The sequence below is a fragment of the Cydia pomonella genome, chromosome 10 (assembly GCF_033807575.1).
Source record: "Cydia pomonella isolate Wapato2018A chromosome 10, ilCydPomo1, whole genome shotgun sequence".
Classification (NCBI taxonomy): domain Eukaryota; kingdom Metazoa; phylum Arthropoda; class Insecta; order Lepidoptera; family Tortricidae; genus Cydia; species Cydia pomonella.
In genome coordinates this window covers 14,169,867-14,192,448 of record NC_084712.1, presented here as the reverse complement: position 1 = coordinate 14,192,448, position 22,582 = coordinate 14,169,867, and the positions used below count along the sequence as shown (strand labels likewise).

The 22,582-nt window shown below is 36.3% G+C and overlaps 1 protein-coding gene across 2 annotated transcripts in view; it reads left to right on the top strand.

Annotated features, from left to right (window-relative positions):
* Positions 1-19,834, top strand: part of LOC133522175 (protein yellow-like) — a 54,036-nt gene extending 34,202 nt beyond the window's left edge. For both annotated transcript variants that reach the window (XM_061857405.1, XM_061857403.1), the window contains exons 4-8: positions 4,947-5,091; positions 13,466-13,652; positions 14,284-14,478; positions 15,256-15,388; positions 16,986-19,834. In XM_061857405.1, coding sequence (XP_061713389.1) covers positions 4,947-5,091; positions 13,466-13,652; positions 14,284-14,478; positions 15,256-15,388; positions 16,986-17,096 — 771 coding nt within the window. In that variant the 3' untranslated portion in view covers positions 17,097-19,834. The remainder of the gene's footprint in view (positions 1-4,946; positions 5,092-13,465; positions 13,653-14,283; positions 14,479-15,255; positions 15,389-16,985) is intronic.
* The last annotated feature ends 2,748 nt before the right edge of the window (positions 19,835-22,582 follow it).

The window sequence follows — 22,582 nt, the reverse complement described above, 5'->3', positions numbered from 1 at the left end:
TAAAATAAAAACAATACATTAAATAAAAATAAATTTATAGTAAAGCCTGACCAGTAATATATATAAATGATCACGCGCCATGTTGCGGAATTTCAATGGAACTAAATTTTTCATACTAAACTGATCTGTCACCCTATATATGAGAATAACAGCGCCCTCTTGACAATGATCATATATTTCTAGTCGGGCTTTAAGTAGTCTTTATTATTTGCTCCTCTCTGGCTCCGGTAGATAAGTACCTTATAAACTATATACAGGTGTAATAGTTTTTTTTTTATTATGTTTTATTTTTTTATGTTATATTATGTTTGTTTCCATTTAATTGGCATTTATATAGCATTATATACAACGCGATATCACTTACGTTGCACGTTGGCAAAAAGGAATGGTTAGGTCGTGACCAAACAATTCCGTCTTGTGGCGAGATTAATTTTGACTGACTGTGATTCATATAATTGCGTAAACAGTTTATCATTAATTTGATCTGTAAAGAAGTGTTATGAGGTTCTGAAAGTGCTCCATATTTAAAACAATGCAATATCGGTTTTTGGTAATGTGTCACCAATGTAACATTGTAACGACGAAGTTGCGGATTTGTAAATGACAAGAAAATTAAGAAAATCAGGAGAAATAATTCGTGTAATTTTGTAAATTGGCAGTTACCTTGTAGTGCCTAGATGAATATACTTAAAGTCCGCGGGGGTCGGGGTTGTGCTGAGGGTGTAGTGGGGTTGAAGGTACCTGTTTTCAGATTTTTGCTCACATTTCGAATACCTGTACTATTAGCATTAGAATTACTTCGAACAAAAGTTTTACAATAAAATTTCCTATAGAATTGGTCATGATTATTTTATCTCTACAATCAATACTTTAGGTGCTACAGGATGTTTAAGTTAACAAACAGATAAAAAATAGACGATTTAAGAAAACGTCGTTTTTGCGTAGTTGTTTATTATAACCCAATTTTTTAGTTTAGAATAAACCAGCTTAGTCACCTGGTGATCAATAATAAAAAAACGCCCAAGTGCATGTCGGGCCATGCTCAGTGTAGGGTTCCGTAGTTACCCGCCCGTCATAATAAACTTTTAGCAAAAACTCAAAAACTGCTAAAACGATCAGTTTTACTATAGTTTTCCTTGGAAGTCTTTACTAAGTTTTACTTTAACGATTTTTTTATATATTTTTTGGACCCATGGTTCAAAAGTTAGAGGGGTGGGGGGAGACACATTTTTTGTCTAGTTTTTTTTACCACTTTGCATTCGCATTTATTGATTTAGGTATATATCCATGCCAAAATGGAGTGATCTAGCACTAACGATCACGGAGCAAATCCTCGGACAAACAGATAGATGGACATGGCGAAAGTATAAGCGTTCCTATTCCTAGTTGACTCTACGGAACCCTAAAAATAGGTAAGTAAGTATGTACCCATAATTTTCAGTCTGGTCAGGAAATACTGCATGTATACCAAAAACATTTAAATCGTAGAGACATAACATAATACTATAAGGTTTTCTTTTGTGCAATAAAGATTAAATAAATAAATAATACACTAACCGTGAATACTTAAAAGGGTTTGCTGTAAGTTTATAATTAAGCCTAGGTGAAAGGCACTGCTTGCGACGTTGGAATCCTGTTACTATTATCTATTCATTCATTGTCTAACGACTTCTGGTAAGAGAGGACCTAAAACAGGAAAAGGAAACATATCGTGACTCCAACTGTTACAACCGACACGGTAAAAGATAATATCGTGTTGGAATATCTTTGGTGATCTATATACCTATAATAAAACATTTTTTCTAATTTGCACCTGCTCTTGCCTTGAAGTGTCAGGTGTAAATTATATATTGCCTGGTTTTACAAATTTAAACCATTCAAATGACTGTACTTAAACTTGGAATTTCGTATGCATATATTTACCTAATTTAATAATTAATGTTAACTAATAACATCCTATGTGCGCGTTATTGATTATTTTCATTTTTAATTTTCATTTTCATGTGGCTTGTTTAGCGTCAATATTTATTTAGGTCACTTAGAGGTTTCAAAACAACTTACAGTTTTTTTTAAATTACTTAAACGAATACAATAGATAATAAATTGATTGAAATAAATAAAAAAATACAACTTTAGGAACGTAGAAATTATTTTATCAACAATTTTTATATATATATTTTTTTTGTAAAGCGTCCTCACTCTTTTATATAAATAGTAAACTGAAATAGATTTATCTTCCGATTCGATCGTGTATTGTACATGATTTTTCCTCAGCTTATCTTAGGTACGTTTGTTATTTTGCTACTGAATAATGCGTTGCGCCATTTCTTCAATGCTTAAAGTAGATCATAATCATTCGTGACTTTACCATTGAATCGCGTGGACTCTACAACTTTAAACAATTGAATGGTACCAAGACTTAAGGTCAGTTAATGGCAGATTGTTTCAATGGCACTGACATTGCTCCAAAATAATTATATTTCTATGTCATGCCAAGTTATTTAATTTGTGGGCATCATTAACTAGAATAGCGATACAAAAAGAGAACGAATTAAAAAAAAAAGTGGTACGGGCCGATTCGATGAATGAGACGATAACTATAAGTTCTGGTTTAGATAAGTTCTCATTTAGATATCCTTTGTATGTCGTATAATTGATAGAAGTAGCTCGATTCGGGTAACCAATGTCATTTTGACGTTAGAAATATCGTAGATAGATCTTATTGGGATCACAGCGGAATCGAAATAAACGTTAATAATTTTGACATGTCGTTTAGTTATCGGCTTTGAGTTGGCACAGATCCGCCTGACAACTCAAAGCCGACAACTGGCAGGAAGTGGCACAGGATCGGGACAGGTGGCATTCTCTCGTTTTGGAGGCCAAGACCCTCTTTGGATCACTGCGCCACGATAGTTAGTTAGTTAGTTAGTTTAGTTATCGATCTTTTATAGATCTTTCCAAGATCTTAAACGTGTCTTAATCATACTTTGAATCGGGCCGTTTGTCTTATCAGACATTATTGCGGCTTTTTGAAATTAAAGATTAATATTCAATTTTTTTACGTTATATGGTCATGGTTTAATGATGATGACCTAGTAATCAGTTGTTTTGTTGTTAAGTATGTGATACATTTTACCGCTACGTCTATAAAATTTGATCTGAAGTACAAGTGTTCAGAAATATATGGTATTTACTGGCGTAAATCAAATACCATAGTTTGCCCTATTTACAAAATGTTACGATGTCATAAATACAAATGCCAATGAACAATTGTATAATTGTGTCAATGTTTAAGGAAATTAAAACATAGGCTTTTTATGTTTTGATTTCCTTGGCTGTATCAACATAGATCGAACCTGATGAAAGTGATGACTGTCAATTCGGATCTAGCACGGGGCACGCATTGCTCGCATATTTGAAGGTGATCGCAATATCACGCGTGGTGCCGCCGGCGCTCATTCCTAATCATGTTTTGTGAGTGTGTAAGATAATGAGCAGGACTAGAATTTCAATAATTAAGTATGATTAAGTTGTCAAATATACGAGCTTACACAATCTTTTAGCAGAACAGCCTTAAATATTAAGCCTAAGCCAAAGCTTATGTTAGCTTTCCAATTATTTATAATCAAAAATGCTTCAAAAGTGGTTTTGTTCTACAACGTGGCAAATTCCTGTTCAACGTATTTACTTTCTTCTCGTAGCCTACCGTATATTTTATTAAATAAATCACTTAACAAACTATTGATGGGTTTGTTTGATATCCTGTTTTGTAGAAAATTTTGCCCATCCACGATTACGTGCAGATTTGTCAAATCTAACCTTTAATAACATGACATTACGAGCCAAGCCACGCGTCTTCGTGAATGACACGATCTATAAGTGCCTACTTTTTTATTAAAAAAAGGTAAGCATTTGACGACAATCTCACCCTGATGCTGGTGCCAATTCAGTCTAGGATGGAGCATGCTTACCTAAAAAAATTGTCTATTCACTCTCGAAGTCTCGATTATAAAAGAAGTTTGAGTATAACGTCATTTAATAGAGTACATGAAGATTTACGTTAGTATAATAAAATAAGTTGCACCTTAGTGCGCTATTTGAATTAATTTGCTATCATAAATATAATGTACGTTGTAAGAACAACGCCATTCGCTATTCATGAGCTAAAATAAAACTAGTATCTTTAATTACAATACGGATATAAATATGTGTTGACTGAAAGTGCTGGTCACTCGTACGTCCCACGATCGACAGCTCACGGCCGTCGAGGTCGTTTTCTCATTATGTGCAGGGCGTGGCGTTGTATCGTATTGCAATGACCGATACCTGTGATTACACGCTTGGCCCATTGTGCCTGCATTGATTGAGCCCTATGCCCAACAGACGATTAGTGGCTTTGAAGTTACAACAGGTGCAGGATTATTAGAAAATAATTGTAGTTTATACCGCAAACCAATGGGAACACCAATAGTTGACAATACAAGCTCCACAAAATACAAATCATACAATATAAATATATATATATATATCGTATATCAATTAAATCAGTGTCATCTATTACAGCTGTCATATCTATCTACTTCTATTTACTACTGAATAAAGGCCGTCTTGCAGTCTTATATAAGTTTTTGTTACCGTCTGGCAAATGTTATATATTCGCCCAGTAAGCGTGGTGATCTGCTCTACTGACCTTTAAAATCATAATTTACGCCAATTAATGTCTATACTTATACCAACTTCGCATGTTTATTATTTCATAGTTTGTACATAATCTACCTCATTAAATACTTATAGACAATAATTCCAGTCTTAGGAGCAAATTATTATTAGGTACAAATAATATGAGAGGAAACAGGAGTTCCACGTTAGGTAAAAGAGCTATACCGGGTAATATTTTCCTTCGGTTTTTTTAATTGGTTTCTAAATTGCTGATTTATCGGTTGCAGGTGCGAAGCGTGTACTTCCCCCGTGAGCTGTTGCGGCCAAGCTCCTTGCTGACCAACCTGGTGCTTGACGAGACCCGTTCCAGCGCTCGCCTCGCCTCCAACTGCGATAACATCTTCGCTTACATTAGTGACACTGTCGCGCCAGGTATGTTGTTCTTGTCGTATGTAGAGCTTCGTCCTCTTCGTGAGCTGTTGACCATGCTACATACTGACTAACCTGGTGCTCAACGAAACCCGCTCCAGCGCTCGCCTCGCCTCCAACTGCTATAACATCTTTGCTTACATTGGTGACCCAGTCGCGCCAGATATTTTGTCCTTGTTGTATGTAGAGCTTCGTTCTCGCCGTGAGCTGTTGACCATGCTCCATGCTAACCAACCAGGTTCTCTCGAGACCCGTTTCAGCGCTCGCCTCGCGTCCAACTGCGATAACATTTTCGCCAACATTAGTGACACTGTCGCATTAGATATGTTGTCCTAGGCATATGTAGAAATTCATCTGACAAAACTCCTTGCTACCCAACCTGGCGCCCGTCTCGTTTCCCAACTGCGTGATAAAAATAATGCCAATCTTCGAAGACAAAAATGATACCATCGTACCACGTAAACAAATATAGATTGACAAACAACTTTTAGGATTTTTTGTGATTGGTTAGAAATAAACTACACATAGAAGATACTTTATCGGTATTAACTGGATCTTCCTTTTATATCGCGAATAGAAATCTCGTCATGCCTGAGACCTTGCCCTTGCTTGTAACTTTCGTTGTAGCAAGATAATTGTTGACAATCTAATCCTTAGCGCCTGTCACGAAATAGAGTATTTAAAAATCTTCATTGTGCTTTTGCGTATTGGTTTTAAGCTGGTTTTAAGTTCTGACCAAGCTAGAAACCCTTTAGAACTGAAACAATAAAGCAAAGATTTAAAGGTTTATAGGAAGGCATTGAACCACCGTAGGTACCTATATCTATATTTGTCCATATAACTTGTTTGAAAACTTGAAATCTACCATGATCACAAGTAATTAAAAATAAACGAAAAACCAATTCATGTTAAGGTTAACGTTTATATATGCGTGCCATAAGCAATAATCTCGATAATTTTGAGTTAGTTATTGATTACAGTTTCAATAACAATTAATTGATCAAATATCAATTACTTAGGCTTACTTTAGGATCGTTAAGTTGTCGTTCATTACTTCATATTTCATCCGTAAGTGGACTGTTATTTTTAACCCATACTCGTATGGTATGATTTCTTTGTCACGCTTTTCTCTGATGTAACATGTATAAGTAGTAATGAGTTCTCACAGTAATAATAGGGGTACCGATTTGTGTCACCTGAGGTGTTGTAACGATTGTTTAGGTATCAAGCAAACGATATCATTAAATATTAGAGTTGCTGCATAGTATCAAAGTCGCCTTTTATTTTAATCAGCATATTATAATAATAATGCACTCATATTATGCTTATAATTGACTCTTCTTCTTTCTGCTTAGGTGCATGGCACACTGCATCCGATTCGCACCGTTCGCACGTCGCTCCGATATTTGAGCCAGACAACCTTATGCTCGTTCGCTCCGACGTGCGAGCGGGATGTCGAATGGGATGCAGTGTGCTAAGGGCCTACATTTTAATTTCTGTTTTCCTAGTATTCCAACTTTCGTATTCGTAGTCTATTGTTTAAAAAATAAAATATTATGTAAAAAAAATCATATACAAAAAAGTACATACGATTTCTGTCGAAAAAAAGCTTCATTTACCTAATAACGTGTCGATATTATCCCAGAAACACAAAGTTTCATAACTAGTTATTCTCACTATATGGAGAGGACGTGCGGCAAAGCACTTTATACCTCTTTTTTTGTATTCGTAAAAATAAAGTTTTATGACCGATCGGTGCAAAATATTTTACGTCAAGTCAACTATACTTTTAAAATCAAATCCTGATGTGAATAAAGTCTGCGTACGTTTAAGTAATGCACAGTACAAAACTTTAACTATTAGTCATTTATGAAAACCACTTAATATACATTATTTACCTGTACTATATCTATAAAAAATGCGTAAGTATATTCCGTAAGCTATGCCGCACCGAACTTTTTCGGTACCTACCACCGAATAGTTTTCAACACACTTACTCAAAACGACGTTTTCATTCCACCGATTTTTGGCTCATAATCCTAGATTAAACACGCATGCTTTTTCAGTATATTATAACACTCGTGCTTTTTCATTATATTATCCGACTGAGTTTTAAGAAGGTAACTGATTGCTAATAATATGCACGGAAACGGAGCCTTCTTAATTTGGTCGAGTAATACATTTTTTTAACCAACTATTAGGTGATTAAATTGTTAGTCCAAAGAGGTTTTATCACACCAAACATAATTTATAGATTAAATTATCTCGTAAATTTCATTAATTAATGAACATAACATTTTATCGATTTGATCTCCATCCGTCGAATAGAAATACGAAAATATTAGCTTTTTTAGGGTTCCGTAGTCAACTAGGAACCCTTATAGTTTCGCCATGTCCGTCTGTCTGTCTGTCTGTCCGAGGCTTTGCTTCGTGGTCGTTAGTGCTAGAAAGCTGAAATTTGGCATGGATATATAAATCAATAAAGCCGACAAAGTCGTACAATAAAATCTAAAAATTTAATTTTTTTGAGGGTACCTCCCCTACACGTAAAGTGGGGGTGAATTTTTTTTTTGCTTCGTCCCTACAGTGTGGGGTATCATTGGAAAGGTCTTTCAAAACTAATAGGGGTCTTCAACAAACATTTTTTGATAAAGTGAATATATTCGGAGATAATCGCTCCGAAAGAAAAAAAAAATGTGGACACATTTTTTTTTTCTTTCGGAGCGATTATCCCCCCTTTAACTTTTGAACCATAGGTCCAAAAAATATGAAAAAAATCGTGGAAGTAGAGCTTAAGAAAGACATTAAATGAAAACTATAGCGGACATGATCAGTTTAGCTGTTTTTGAGTTATCGTAAAAAGTTTCCCCTTCATAGTAAAAAGACTTACTTTAATTAGGTACTGATTATGCAAATTTGCCTATTTGTTTAACTCGCGTGAAAGGTACCGTTTCATCCCTTGGTTAACAATTTACTATACTTTAACCTCCAATTTAGCTTATTGTGACGGAAGAGTAACTACGGAACCCTACACTGAGCGTGGCCCGATATGCTCTTGGCCGGTTTTTACAATTGTATTATTGGCTGTTTGTCGATTTCGTTCGCGTCTTTGCCTTGCGCGCGCATTGTAATATTTGTAATCGTGCTTAAAAAAAATAACGCGTCAGCCATTTTCCGTATTTCTCATAAAATTTGAATACTTTTGCATGTTTTTAGTTTATATATTGACGAAAATGTCGTTTTCAAGCATTGAAAATGAAGAACACATAAAATTGACGCTGCCAGTAATACTAATAGAGGCAAAAGCCGAGAACGATAGCCTTTTACCATCAAAATCGGGTGAAAAATAATTGGCGGCATATGAAACTTTTGTTCAATGGAAAATCAGCAAAAACGCCCAGTTTTTCTTGGAAAACGTGTTGGTAGCTTACTTCAATGAACTGGTGAATAAGTGCCTAGAAGCCCAGCTCGCTTTGGTGCAATTATTCGATGTTAAAACTGTAAGCCACTATTTTGAAACTTGTAGGTACTTTTACTGTTTTGACAAAATAAATCTAATTTATAAGTTTTGGTTTTTCCTCGCAAGTGTGTTGAAAAACGTCGTATGAGACGCGTGTGCTATAGTTATTACATACATCGGCTTTCTTATTGCGCGCTCGCTTGCAGTTCGCGCGCACAATATCGCCTCGTTTGTAATGACCAACTTAGCACACTTGTATCATAATGTACTATTATTGTGTAAAAGTTGTAAATAAACGTCAGCTTTGTAACAATGTAATACCTATACGAAATTTACGAAATACCTACAACTATTTCTGGAATCCAAGTGTTAATCTAATTTGGAATTGTTCTTAAGTTTTGACACTTATTAAGTTTTATTGTCTCTTTAGATATCACTAAAATAGATCGAATTTGTCTACTGGCGTGGCGCGGCTATACGAGTTTCTACGGTAGTCACGAAATTGTTCGCCACAGTATGAATATAATAATCAGAACGTTGACTCTACAAATGCAAGGTACGAGTATACGAGTACGTCGCGCTATGTAGCAGGTACATAGGGTTCTGGGAGCTTTACCGCGCATTTGACACTTGACAGTTAGAGACCTTCACATCTCTAATTAAATTTAAGCTAGTAATTTTGTGTAGTTATACCGTCTTTTATATAACATACAAGCACAAAATGTTGTGTCTCACAGCTGTGAGACACAACATTTTGTGCTTTTGTGTTTTGTGCTTTTATGTTATATAAACGGTATATTAATATTTAAATAGCAATAACATGTAGCTACATGTTATTGCTAATATACCCCGTTAGCTCGAACATTTTATGCTCGCTTAAAAGTCTTTGCTTACGGTGGCTTCGTTGATCGGGTCGCCACTTTTTTCCGAATGAAGGTTGAGGGAGGCGATGGCTGAGATACGCGTCATACTTGTGAACGGGTGCTGTTTGTGGAGACTGGTCTGTTTAAGCTAACTTTATTTTTGAGTATAATTACAGTGAGACGCCGCATTCGGTTCTCGTATGTTTCTTTTATCTTAATGAATGTTTTAATTATATAAGATTTTATCTCTCTATACATCTCTAAGAATAATTTGATAAAAATCATTTAGTTCTGATATTTAGAGATATTTACACCTCTAAATAAATTTAGATTTTTGTATCTGTTTGTTTTTTATTATTATTTTAGTTTTTTTAGTAATTCGACACTTAGAGACTTTATGCATCTCTAAGTAATAATAATACTTTACTTACTTTTACTTTAAACAATGATACTTTAGTTTGCATTAATATTTTTAATTACTTGTATTTTATAATTGTTGATGTGCTTGTTTTTGCTTGTATGTAAATTCCATGTTGACGTGTAAGGGTCTCTCCAAACTAGTCGACGCCGTTTCGGCAAATCGCGTACGGAAAAAGCTTTATGTCAACGCAATAAGAGCGAATAAGTCGTAAATCGGCTCTGCCCACGCGAAACGACGTCTTTCGACGGGAAAACGGCGTTTTGCCGTAAAGCTGTTCGCATTCGTACGACGCTGTTTGCAGCCTACCGCACACGTTCGCATTCATAAATCTCCTTATACCGCCGTACGGTGCCGGAAAGAGTTGAACGGCTCCGATCACGGCCGAGTACCTACGATAAGGACCGGTCAGAGGTGGCGGAAGCCGTTCAGCGTCTTCGACGGCCGAACATAGCTGACGACGGCCGAACAGAGCCGATGACGGCCGAAGTAGCTACTGATGCGTTTGTATTTGTTCATTTGAATTATTACCCACATTAAAATCTACAATAGATCTGACAACACGGAAGTAATAATGACGGAGGAACATTTAATAATATTAGTCGGTAAATATAAGTGTTTATATGCCGTGTCTGACTCTAAGTATAGTGATCTATATTGCCACAAAGAATCAACCCACGGTCGCCTCCGCTTTTGCTGCTGTTCTAGCTCTTCCAAGAAGTAGGCTACGATAAAAATGCTGGTAAGCCTTTTTTTCCATGCCCGTCTACGTAAAATATCCATCATCACAGGTTATTATATAATATGTAACAATTACCAAGGAAAATAATCTTACAGGTCTGTTCAATTTCAAACTCAGGTTGTTTAACAACCAGTCTCCAAAAATGAGATTTACGATTGCCAATCACCCGCCGTCCTACATCTGTTCGTCGGACTCAACGGCTGTACGTGTGCTGTCTGACGTCTCGACGGCAGGACGGAGCACGGGAGAGCCGACCGTCGCTTTACAACTGTTGCGATAGCAAGTCGCAGGCGATCGGGCGTCTCTACGGCCGCAAGGAGGATGAGACTGCTAAACGCAGGTGTCCAACCGCGGAGACGGTCGATCGGCTAAATGCGAATAGTGTGGTGTAAAACACTCGGCGAAAGCCGACTCCGCGTCGACTGGTTTGGGGAGACCCTAAAAGTGCCCTTGTGACCCATTTGCTGAATAAATGTTGAAGTTGAAGTTTGAAAACTAGTTCGGACGTATAAAGTAAAAGGTAGGTACTTTATTTCATTAGATTCAAGGCATCATTGAATGAGTTTATTTTATTTTATTTAGGCATCAAACAGTCTTGTACAAAAATAATGCAATATTGGGTAATATATTAACAGACCTTGAGTGTCCTATTTTAAGTGATAGGTATTTTTAATATATACTAGCCAGTCATACTTCATATTTAGTCCAATTACGGGCACATATTCCCCAAAAATTCGGCTAAGACACCAATTTAAGCTTTACCATTTTTTATTGTGGCAGCAATATACGAGTATTTCACTTCAACCGTCCGTCCATCTGTTTATCTTATAATAAATAATAAACTTGATTAATCTAATCCAGAACTTTAAATAATGTTTAGCAGACTTCTTCCCTCATATTGACTTTTAGTTTTTTTCGTATGGGGCCCTTCATTATTTATTTTATGCCCTTTGATAACGGAACTTTAAAAAACAGTAAGAGTCAAACGATTTAGTTCGCGCTATCAATTGTTTATTTCGTCCTCCAAAGTACTGTCTGTTACATAAGAGTATACTGTGTAACTTGGGAAGCACAAAAAGTTAATAAGAGGTGTGAGGCCTCGGCTCGTGATCAAATCATTTGAATTTCTATCAACACCTATCGAAAAAACTTATCATACGTACTTAACGTAAGTGGTTCGCAAAATAAGAATGATACAGATGAAAATCCTAGGTTTTAAGTTCCGATAACATCGTTTTCATATTGATTCATCAGTTAACTGTGTCGACGTACATACGACGTATTGATGTACCATACATACTAATTAAATATAATTGCTTCTTTTTTATAATTTAAATTGGTAAACCTCATCTTGTTATATGCTCCTACAATTTTACTGACATATTAACACATGAAGAGGCAACAGGAGTGGCCATTTCTCCATACAAACGGACTCGACGGTTTCCTCCGTGGTTTTTGAAGCTAGAGCAATGATTTTTTCAACACAAATTATTGTTATTAATCTGAGTCGGACTGTTTTGCTTTTTTTGATGTTTGTGTTTCTTATTTCTTATGACGCTAGTGCACTTCAAATATTCGCAATTTACTAGGCCTAACTTACTAGGCCGCAAAGAGAAGCATGGTATTCAAAACTAAAATTATCTCTAGATTTCATTAGATTTAGTTAAGTTTTGAAGGAGGAAACAATCGAGTACGAAACATCGTTTTTAGAGATTTTTACGCAGGTATTTTCGCTGAATCTGGCGTTGTCCTTATCACACTAGTTTTAGGAGCCGCTTCCGTTAGCGAGACGGATATATTCACCTAAAATATTTAAATCTAAACTCTCGTATCCTCTTAAATACTCCATTAGCGTATTTCGGAATTTAGAGCCAGTCGAAATTCCGAATTTGCCTAATGAAGCTACAACTAGGTACAAACTACTACGAGTGCGTAGTAGTTTAAAGGTTTTAGTAAATCTACATAGATAATATATCTGTCAATATGCACCGTTCTATAGACACACATGAGTCAACTTCGCAAATAATTAAGCGTTAAGTTTGTTTTATCATGAATTCGTGTTAAATACATTTGCCTGTTGTTTCATGTGAAATTTGCCAATTTACATAGGTAAGTAGTAAGTACCTGCTAGCGGCAAATACAAACAACTTGTTTTCAAGAAATGAGGTGTGGGAAATTAGTCTCGGTATCGTATTGAAATTCTGGAAAAAAACAAACTATTTAGAATGGCGAAATTTACCTTTGATAATAATTATAAATGGCGCGAGTATTGAAAAGTTTAGAGAGCTCAATCAATATTACGTCGTTCCATGGTAGGTATGAATGAATATCTCGCCCAAGGGTAAACGTGCTTTGTAGGTATCTACTCGTTACTTGCCTACGTGACTAGCGTGTACGTACCCCTTGAGGTGCTTTTCTTGTTTTGTATAGCCTTGCTTCTACCAACCTACATTTCAAAACTACTGCTGATAGAGTGCCATTACATTTTTTTCAGGTATAGGAAAGCAGATAGGAATGTTGTTATTAAACTGCTTCGGTATTATCCCATTTGAGGAATAAAATGTATCCAAAAACTTTCGCTGATAAATATCGTGCACTGACACTGAACGAGATTGTTCCGTTAGGTAAATCTAATATACATATTGTATTAGGTATTACTTTTAAGCGAAGTTTATACTGTATGCTTAAGGACTAATAAACCAAAAATGTTAGGTATATTTTAATACTAAAATATCCAAATACTTTGTACTATATGCAAGCGTAAAGAATAGGTAATACCCGAATGAGAATTTTTAAAGCGAGATGTATTCAGCTTATAGTACCTATCCAACGCCTAATGCGATAATACTTTCTATTTTGTACCAGACCCTTATTTTTATTATTCCTATTTCTAGGTATAATCGTGTACGACGGGCACCGCGACAACGCATGGCGCGTGACCCACGCCTCCATGTACCCCGACCCTGACATGGGGGAGTACGACATCAACGGGGAACGGTTTACGTTGATGGACGGTATCGTCGGCCTGGCGCACTCTCCGGCCCAGGGTCTGCTCTATTACCAGCCGTTGGCCACTGACAGGTGAACATGTGCACATTGTTTAATTAGCGTTTCGATATAAAAGCTTTGGACTAAAACGTAGAGAGACACTCACATCCATCCATGTAACCTGACCTGAATATGGCGTCAAGTATGACTTCAAAGAAAGAACTATTGTTGAATCTATTGAACTACGTACTCGTTGGCTCGATGTCTATACTCTATTACCAGCCATTGGCAGCCAGTCAGTCTGATTTAAATCTCGTAATACAGTATCCATGGATGGAAAATAGGATCACAGTTCACTATGAACATCGCGGATGAATACAAATATGGTTACCTAACACTGCCAATCTACCATAATCTACCAGCAAGTACAAAAAACACACACATACGCAAAACACAGAAGTTCATGCACGTTTGAAAATCGCATGGAAACAACTTACGGTTGGCTGTAGACCGGGCCGGGTCCGAGCCGGAGCTTCTGGCGTTTACTTATCTATAACAGATGACCGGAGATCACGTGATACTGTCCATAGAAAACGAAGCGCCGGAAGCTCCGGCCCGGACTCGGATGAGTCATCCTTTACTCTTCTACCAGTCAAATCACTAGGCCACAGAGAAGTGTATAATTATATTTGCCTATATTAAATGTATAACGATTACTTTCCAGATTATTCAGCGTGTCTACCGCAGTTCTGGCGGCAGGTCCTCCCGCCGAGGGCACCGACTTGCCCGTGAACCTCGTGGGCCGCAAGTCCTCGCAGGGCCTCGGCATCGCCGTCGACCCTCGCGACGACACGATCATCTTCAGCCCCATTGTCGAAACGGCCATCGCTGCTTGGAATCCCATCAGCAACTCGCATAGGTTAGTATTAGTGCGAATACAAATTTCTATATGTAAGTTTTATAAGTACTACCTAGCTACCTATGTGCATTTCGAAAATGGTAATTGACAGAAACAGAATTTTCCGTAATTACCGAATTCTTATACCATGCCGGATTATTAGTTATAACCTACACCAAGTTTAAATCTAGATAAAATGAGAATAGGATATTTTGAGAACGAGAGGCTCATGTGGGTTACTTGCTTACAATAGTGATTCGGTACCTTACCTTGACACAATTAACTATATGCACCTATAATATTGAAGCCAATATCAGGAGTAGAACACTAACCGACGAATTATAGGCACTGTTGGCCGATCGTTAATTGCAATAACCACAATAAATTGAACAGTAAGCCGTAACGGACGGTTACAGTTTATGGTTCAATTTATAATGGTTAATGGCCAATAATGGTTAATTGCATTAACGTTTCGGCCAACACTGATTATAGGTTCCTTCAGACTGTTAGCCATGTAGCTACCTGTTCCTTATAAATTAATTATAGTACTCATAGCAAATGCACGAAAATGGTAAACCGGTTTTATTATCATTGTTCAGATTTTAGTACAATTTTATGATCTGACTTGAATAATTGAATACATTGGTTGCTGTAAGTCAATTAATGTGTTTAAGTAATTCATTCGTATATTTTATCCCTATCGTTATTTCAAAGTACTAAGACTTCACAGTGGTGTCTGTTAAAGGTTAATATTGTTGATATTGAATGCCAAATTAACTAAATAATATTGTATTGCAGAGTGCTCGCCCAAGACCCGGAGAAGCTGCAATTCTGCGCAGAGGTGCGGTGGGCCGAGCGCGACAACGGCGCCGTGTGGGCCCTCTCCACGCGCTTCCACAAGTACTTCAAGAGACAAGTCAACAAACACGAGGTACCAACACTACCAACCGCTATTTTTATTTTGATGAAAACTATGTACTTTTTTGTAAGAGTTTTCTTATCTAATCTAAACCCAATATTTTTTTTAAGCAAGCTCGGAAATAAACGTATAGAAAGATCGACTGTTACCCTAATACTAGCAAAGTTATTGCAAAAGATCTACTGTGGCCCATGATACAACACTTTCCCCTACTAGTATATCTGGTAGACTATTAATTTAGCGGCGCTCACAGAATAATGCTGATTCGTAGGTTAAAAAACACGTCAGGATACAGGCTGGTTAACCATTTTCAGTGATAAGTGGAATTATGAATTGTAAACAAAAACATCGACTTCGCGCTTTTACTCGTAACATTTGGTGGAGTTTCAAATACATATATGTATAGTAAACACTCCTGTAATGGAACAGGCACCAGTAATGGGATGGTATAGGTAAAAAACTTAATTAAGTCACCTGTTGTATGTAGTTGTGACGTGTTCGAATAGACAATACATGTTTAAAAGACACACACAAACAAAACAAATGTCCATTCGAACACGTCACAACTACATACAACAGGTGACTTAAGTTTTTTACCTATATAGACAAATCCTGTAAAACAATTAATTACCATCAGTTTTTATTCGCTGGCAACATTTTACCATAAACAAGAGCCAAAGAGCCAAATTCGTAACATTAAATATTTTAGGTAATTAGAGACAATGTATTTGGTTGACGTTTCAAATATTGTTACTTAAAGATATTTCCAGAAACGTAAAACTCCACCCGGTAATCGGGAATCCATGACGCGGGCCCCGTCCACCCGGCCGCGGCAGCCGGCCCGCCGAGCGTTTCAATTTTTTATTTGTTTAGTTCACAGACCTACCGAACGCTTCGCTTGTTTCGTTTATCACCGTCAGTGCGAGTATCAATGTAGAAACTGACTTTACTGATAAGTGAAATTATAAGTCGGTATCAGAAATTACAGTTTTAACTTAACCTTTTTTTAGCTAAATAAATTACTTTATTTTAGCTAATTCTGGGTTTAGGCACAAAATAAAATAAAAAAAATCCGGCGCGCGCCGCCGCTATTTTACTTTGTGGTTTAGGCAAGTGTTTAATTATCTCACATCAATATTTATTTAGTTATTATTTGTTCAATCTACTGTATATTAAGCTGAACTCATTTATGTGCTATAGGTCAAAGTTATAATAACAAGTCAAGGCGTAACTATCAGTATGAACAACAAATGAGCTAAAATTATCATTATCAATGAGACAAATATGTTATATTAGAATAATCATTCTATACCCACATCACATATTATTACATAGTGCATGTATATTTAAAAGTGCATGTAACATTTTAAGAAATGGATCAGTAAGTTGAATATGTAATCTGATGCTACTCAACGTTTTCGTGAGAAAAAGGCATTGAAGTAGGTTATGTTAGGTTAGTAAATGCGTTAGTATAACACAAAGTTCGATGCTGTTGCAAAACATTGTTATCTAATGACTTTTATTTTACTTTAGAATGAAACAACTACTTTATTTATAAATGCCCGGCACAGTCGATTCCCAGTTTTATCTGCATTACTTTTTTTTTCAGATACACATACGTATCGTTCGCGTCGTGGAAGGGGGCTTCCCCTCGTTGCAGCCGCACGTCCTGCGCCGCTCCGCTCGGATTCACAGAAACTTCAACACCACGCTGCACTAATAACAGTCCCAAATATATCCTAAATTATTTCGTTACTGCTCGCAGCAGGATACCTACTTTTTGGCACATAAAGTATCAATTGGTACTTTTTGAGCCTACGTAGCAAGAGACGAATGTTTTACGTCAGCGGTATCATGATTTTCCCTGCTGTATGGTATAGGCGCAAAGAATATAACAAAATGTACACCGAAATAACAATTGCCTAGCACGTCTAGTTTAATTAGAGTATTGCTGCAAAATAAGGAAGTAGTATAGTTTCATCGCTAAATTTTGGTCGTTAATAGTCAAAACAAAAATATTACAAAGAGAAAAGGCTCAAACCAAAGTATTTAATATCTGGCGATAATAAAGCGATGGATGACAAAGCCTTTTAGGGCTTAGTACAAGAGTGATCATTAAATGTAAAGTCTGTGTGACAGGTGGAGGGATTTAAGTATATAAGGGCTACTTACGCGTTCGAGTTAGCAGTTTATACAGGGTTAAACTGTAAGATACCAAACGGTTAGCACTGAGCTAGTTGGCTAACCCTGGAATGCGCAAGTGGCCCTTATTGATATTAATGTGTCTACTTGTCATATCATTAAAATATAGAAACGGTTCTATACCATGATTATTTTATTTAAAAGAGTTCGATAGACAAATATCACCAGCGGTGGCCGCATGGTTGCATTTTTATCACATGCACTATTCCAGTCACTTTCGCACTTACATACTTAGAACATGACAGGCATAGTGACAGGCAATAAAAATGAGACCGTGCTACAGCCGCAGTACCTATCTATACCACTCGCGTCGAATGATGGTCTCTATGATAATTCCTTCAAGTCTATTTTGGCTGGTCTTAATTAAAAAAATAATTAAAATATATTTACCATGATACTATTACTTAAACGACTCGTTTCTAAATAAATTAATGTGCTAATGTTCCAAAACATGTGTACAAACATTTTACGTGACAGCTACGCCATATAAGTACTGTCATGTGACTCAGGTGTCATAGGACCCATCAATTGACGCGAGAGTTATTAGTTGAATTTTTCCCACAGAGGCTTTTAAACATAATAGGCCATTGAAATGCTACATTTCGTCTTGGATTAAATAAGGGTCGGCTGATGAATACCACCCTATGTGTTTTTTGAATATTTTTTGACGAATTTATGTGTAAGTAATTTATAGGAAAACAATTCAAAATAAAAATAATAATACAATAAAATCATGGGTTTTCAAGTATTTCACAATGACTCTAAAGGTCAAAAACTTATATTTGATAAGAGAATTCCAGACGACCCTTATTTGATAGCAAGCAAGAATGTAGCAATTAAATGGGCCAGCAAACATACTAGCCCAGCAAATAAGCAAATAAGGGCTACTTACTTGGAATGAATCCATGGACTACAGGAATTAATTCGTCTATTCCTGATTTTATTTGTTTCGTGATATACCTATGTGTTGAATATAGCATTTTTGGCTTAAGTGTGTTTTTTTATTACATGACCGTGCCACGATTGACGTTTAAAATGTTATTTATATGTAAATATACTGTACCATTTTTTTTATATCGAATCATATAGAAAAACGAAAAGTGATCATATTAAATATAAATAGTTTCGATGAATGATTGATGAAAATCAGTATTTATTGTCACAATCATCAATGTTACCTCGGCATTGTACCAACAACATCGAATTTATAACTAATGTTTCTTACATTACCAACTCAGAATAGTTACCTTCTGTATTCATTTATCTTATTTGTAGTCGATAAGTTTTCTAATTTTACGTTTTGCAGTGTCATTTCATTATTCTATTAGGTACTTTACTCATAATTAAATCTACGTTTACATTTTTCATGATATATTTGTGTTTTGTAATAATATCCTTTGTTTTTTAACTTACTTTGTATATGTTAAAAGATAAATTCATCTTGTAGGGTTTAGAAGGACATCACGTCATGGTATAAAAAGTAAACGAAGTTAACCTTATTCACCAGTAGCGACTAGTCTATCTTATTTGTATCTTATTATATGTTTTCGTTTTCATCATACATTAGCTAGTAGGAAATCAAGAAGTGTTCGTAATTTTATAAAAAAAAAAAAAAGTATTGTATACTTAAACGTGCAGACAGTGAAGATGGGCAGAGAATTTTGTGCCATTCATAATCTTTTAAATTGGAATAAATATAGTGTGAACTTGCTTATATTTTTTATGTTAGATAAAATTAACTTCAGTTTTCCTTTTCATAGTATTATTTAAATATTTATATATTACATAATTGTTGTAAATATCCATGCCCAATTTCTTGTAGGGTAAATTTCACTAATATACCTAGGCCTTACACTCCAATGATTGGCTTTTCCAGCCTTATGTTACGGTAGCAAAGGTGTAACCTTCCATGATAAAGTTAGCGGCCTATGACTGTACTTTAAAGGGTCAATCATTGAATAGTTTACTTTTATCGTAAGTTTAACTTACCACCGATATCTGCCTGCAAGCTGCGATGTGACTAAGCTTGCGTGAAATAGTTACCATGTTAACAATCAATCCACCTTACTTATTGCGGAAAGCGGGGTGGCGTTAGAAAACTGCTGATTTATTTTTAGCTGCTAAAATTAATCGATAATATGATAAAAATACAATTTTAAACCCGGTTACGTTGTATAATGCATATCTGTTTCCCTACAGCTTCAGCTTTTATATATTATTTTGTAAATAATAAAATACTGATTGAAATCATACAAACTGTTTCATTTTGAATTGTTATATCCTACTTCGAACACAGAGTAGGTTGCTTATATAAACAATAACTAAATATAGGTACTTAAACATAAATTTAAAATTGTGTGTCTGAACAATCCTCGTCTTTCATCGAATATCGATGTAAAAGGTACTTTCACAGTTCTCGGTGCGTGAGGCTGACTAGCACTTGGCTGTTTTAACGATTTAATGAGTTTTTTTTAAACTACCTTCGTCATGCCATGGTCATGCCGATTTGACACATGACTGGTAAAAATCAGTCACTGGAACAGCTGACAATACTCGTACCAGGTATTGCTGTCAATTTGAACTGCCGTCACATAAAGAAATAACAATCAATAATAAAACCATATAGGTATTTGAGTTAGTGCACGACTGGTCATTTTCCCTGATTCGCCATTTTCGTTAATTTGCCAGTTTCCCTAATTCGTTAATGCCATCAAAATCCTTGATTCGTCAATTTCTAATTCGTCAGTTAATCACTCACTAACTGGTCAATTCATGCAATGTAAGTATAGTCAGAGTACAAATTTGGATTAAATTTTGTGTATATATAAGTATATTTAAGTGAGACCCTAGAAGGTTAGATCATACAATTGGACTCGGTAGATGGCTATATGGATACCTGACGCCGCTTGCGTGACGTGTGCGTGCATTGCTCAAACATTTTAACGCACATGCACACCTAGCAGTCGGTGTGCTCGAAGCCTTTAACCGAGACAGCCACTCAATAAGCGCTGGGAATAATTTCTAGCTCAGGGTAATCCTTGCTCCCTGTGGCATGATTGATGCACGACTACCCGCATTTTTTGCTGACATGCCGTGAGGTTTGGGAAAATCCGTTTCCCATACGCGGAATCCATTGATTACATGTAATCATATGGCTTTCCAAAAGTCTATTTGAACACATACTACCGGGTAAGAGGCATTGACTTAAATAAAGGGTGGAAAAAACCGAAATTTATGTAGTATGCGCGATGTTTACGACTTATCCAAAGCGTTAAGTAAAAGAAACCTTAAATTGAGCTCATTAAGATACAAATTTACTGATTCGCACCAGCCCCTGGCAAAGTCTAGGTATTTTGCAGGTACATTGACACGAAGTGAATGAGTTTGAAGTCTTATCTAAGCTTCATTTACATTGATGTACCGGGCGATTAATTCTATCACAAAAACGGCACCAAACAAAGGTTCCGGTTTGGTGGCCACGATTACAATTTGTTGGTATCTAATATCTATCACTACCTATTTATTTTAATTGCAGATGTAAACTCGCGTCTGTTTGTGACACATTATCTAGGTTATTCGCACAACCTTACTTTTGCCAAGGTTCGATAAAGGGAATAGGGCATTGGGAAATTTCTACATGACGAATAGCAGTTAGATGACGCACGCAACACGCACTGCAAGTGTATGAGCGATTGAGTATCTTCATGGCAAATTAATCCTTAGTGAAACGAGGAAAATTGCGTCATTAGAAACGAGTTTGATGAGCAAAGTATACAGCTATGTACAGTATGTACTTAGCTATATACTTTGCTCATAATAAACCAGGTTTAATTAACTTGACTTTGAACACCTTGTGGATGATATAATGATATTAAAACATCACTTGATAGGGTATACCGCGAACTAATTTTGTTACTTTTATTTCCGACGTTTCGACGTAGGTTTCACTGGTTGTGGTCGTGGATAACCTGTCCCAGCAAAATATCAAAAGAGGGATTTGTGTAACTACCCGACGAAAAGTGTATGAAAAAGATGAGGGTATAGACATTACAACTCTATAATTATATCTTTGTTTTGACATTTTGCTGGGACATCATTTATCCACGAACACGAAATTTAAAGGCACATAATAAATGTAGTAATACGTATAGAAGGTTCACTGTACAAAACCCCTGTTTAGGCATATACCGAACTTACCTAAATATTGCCCATTGGACATATTATACATATATAATAATATGTGGTCAGCATTATTTCATTGTTTCTGCAACCAGCTGCGATGCACTGCTTTTGCTTTAGTCATTTTTTATTGCAACACCAACTTTGGTACTGGCCGCACGGCGCGGAGTAATTTACGCCTGATAATAGTAACAAAATGAATTCGCGAATACCCGGCAGAAATAAATTGTGTTTTAATATCATTATATAGGTAATGATCACGATGAACCAATACCATTTAAAACAATCCCTTACGTCAAATAGGCATTCAGCGTTGACCCCTTATAAACTTGCCAGACGGATAAAATGCCAATGGGAATTTGTGGTTTCATAAGGCCTACATCCGGGCATTGTCGACGCACTTGATCGATTCAGCGGGGACCCTGCCGGTCAGTTAGTGGACACCCGTGGCACATTGCTATTGCAATATTAGTGATCTGTTTTGGAACGTGTGAATAACTTTTGCAAAAACTAGTGCTATCGTCAAATTTTGGAATTAGGTTATCGCGAGTGGAGCCCGTATCCCTTAGGAGCGGTTGAGAGAACGCTAAAATCGACCACCTACCTACCTAGACCTTACTCACGCTCTTGATTCTAGTCCTGAGCGGGATGTAGCTATCTGCTAGAGTGAACAACACTTAGTGGACTATATTCGTTAAAGATATTTACTTCCAAACAATTGTTGGTACTTTGCAAAAATGAAATTTTGTGGTGTAGATTAAATTTTATTTTTAAAATACATTAGGTGCCACTTAACTGACTTATTTTATAGACATGCATAATTAT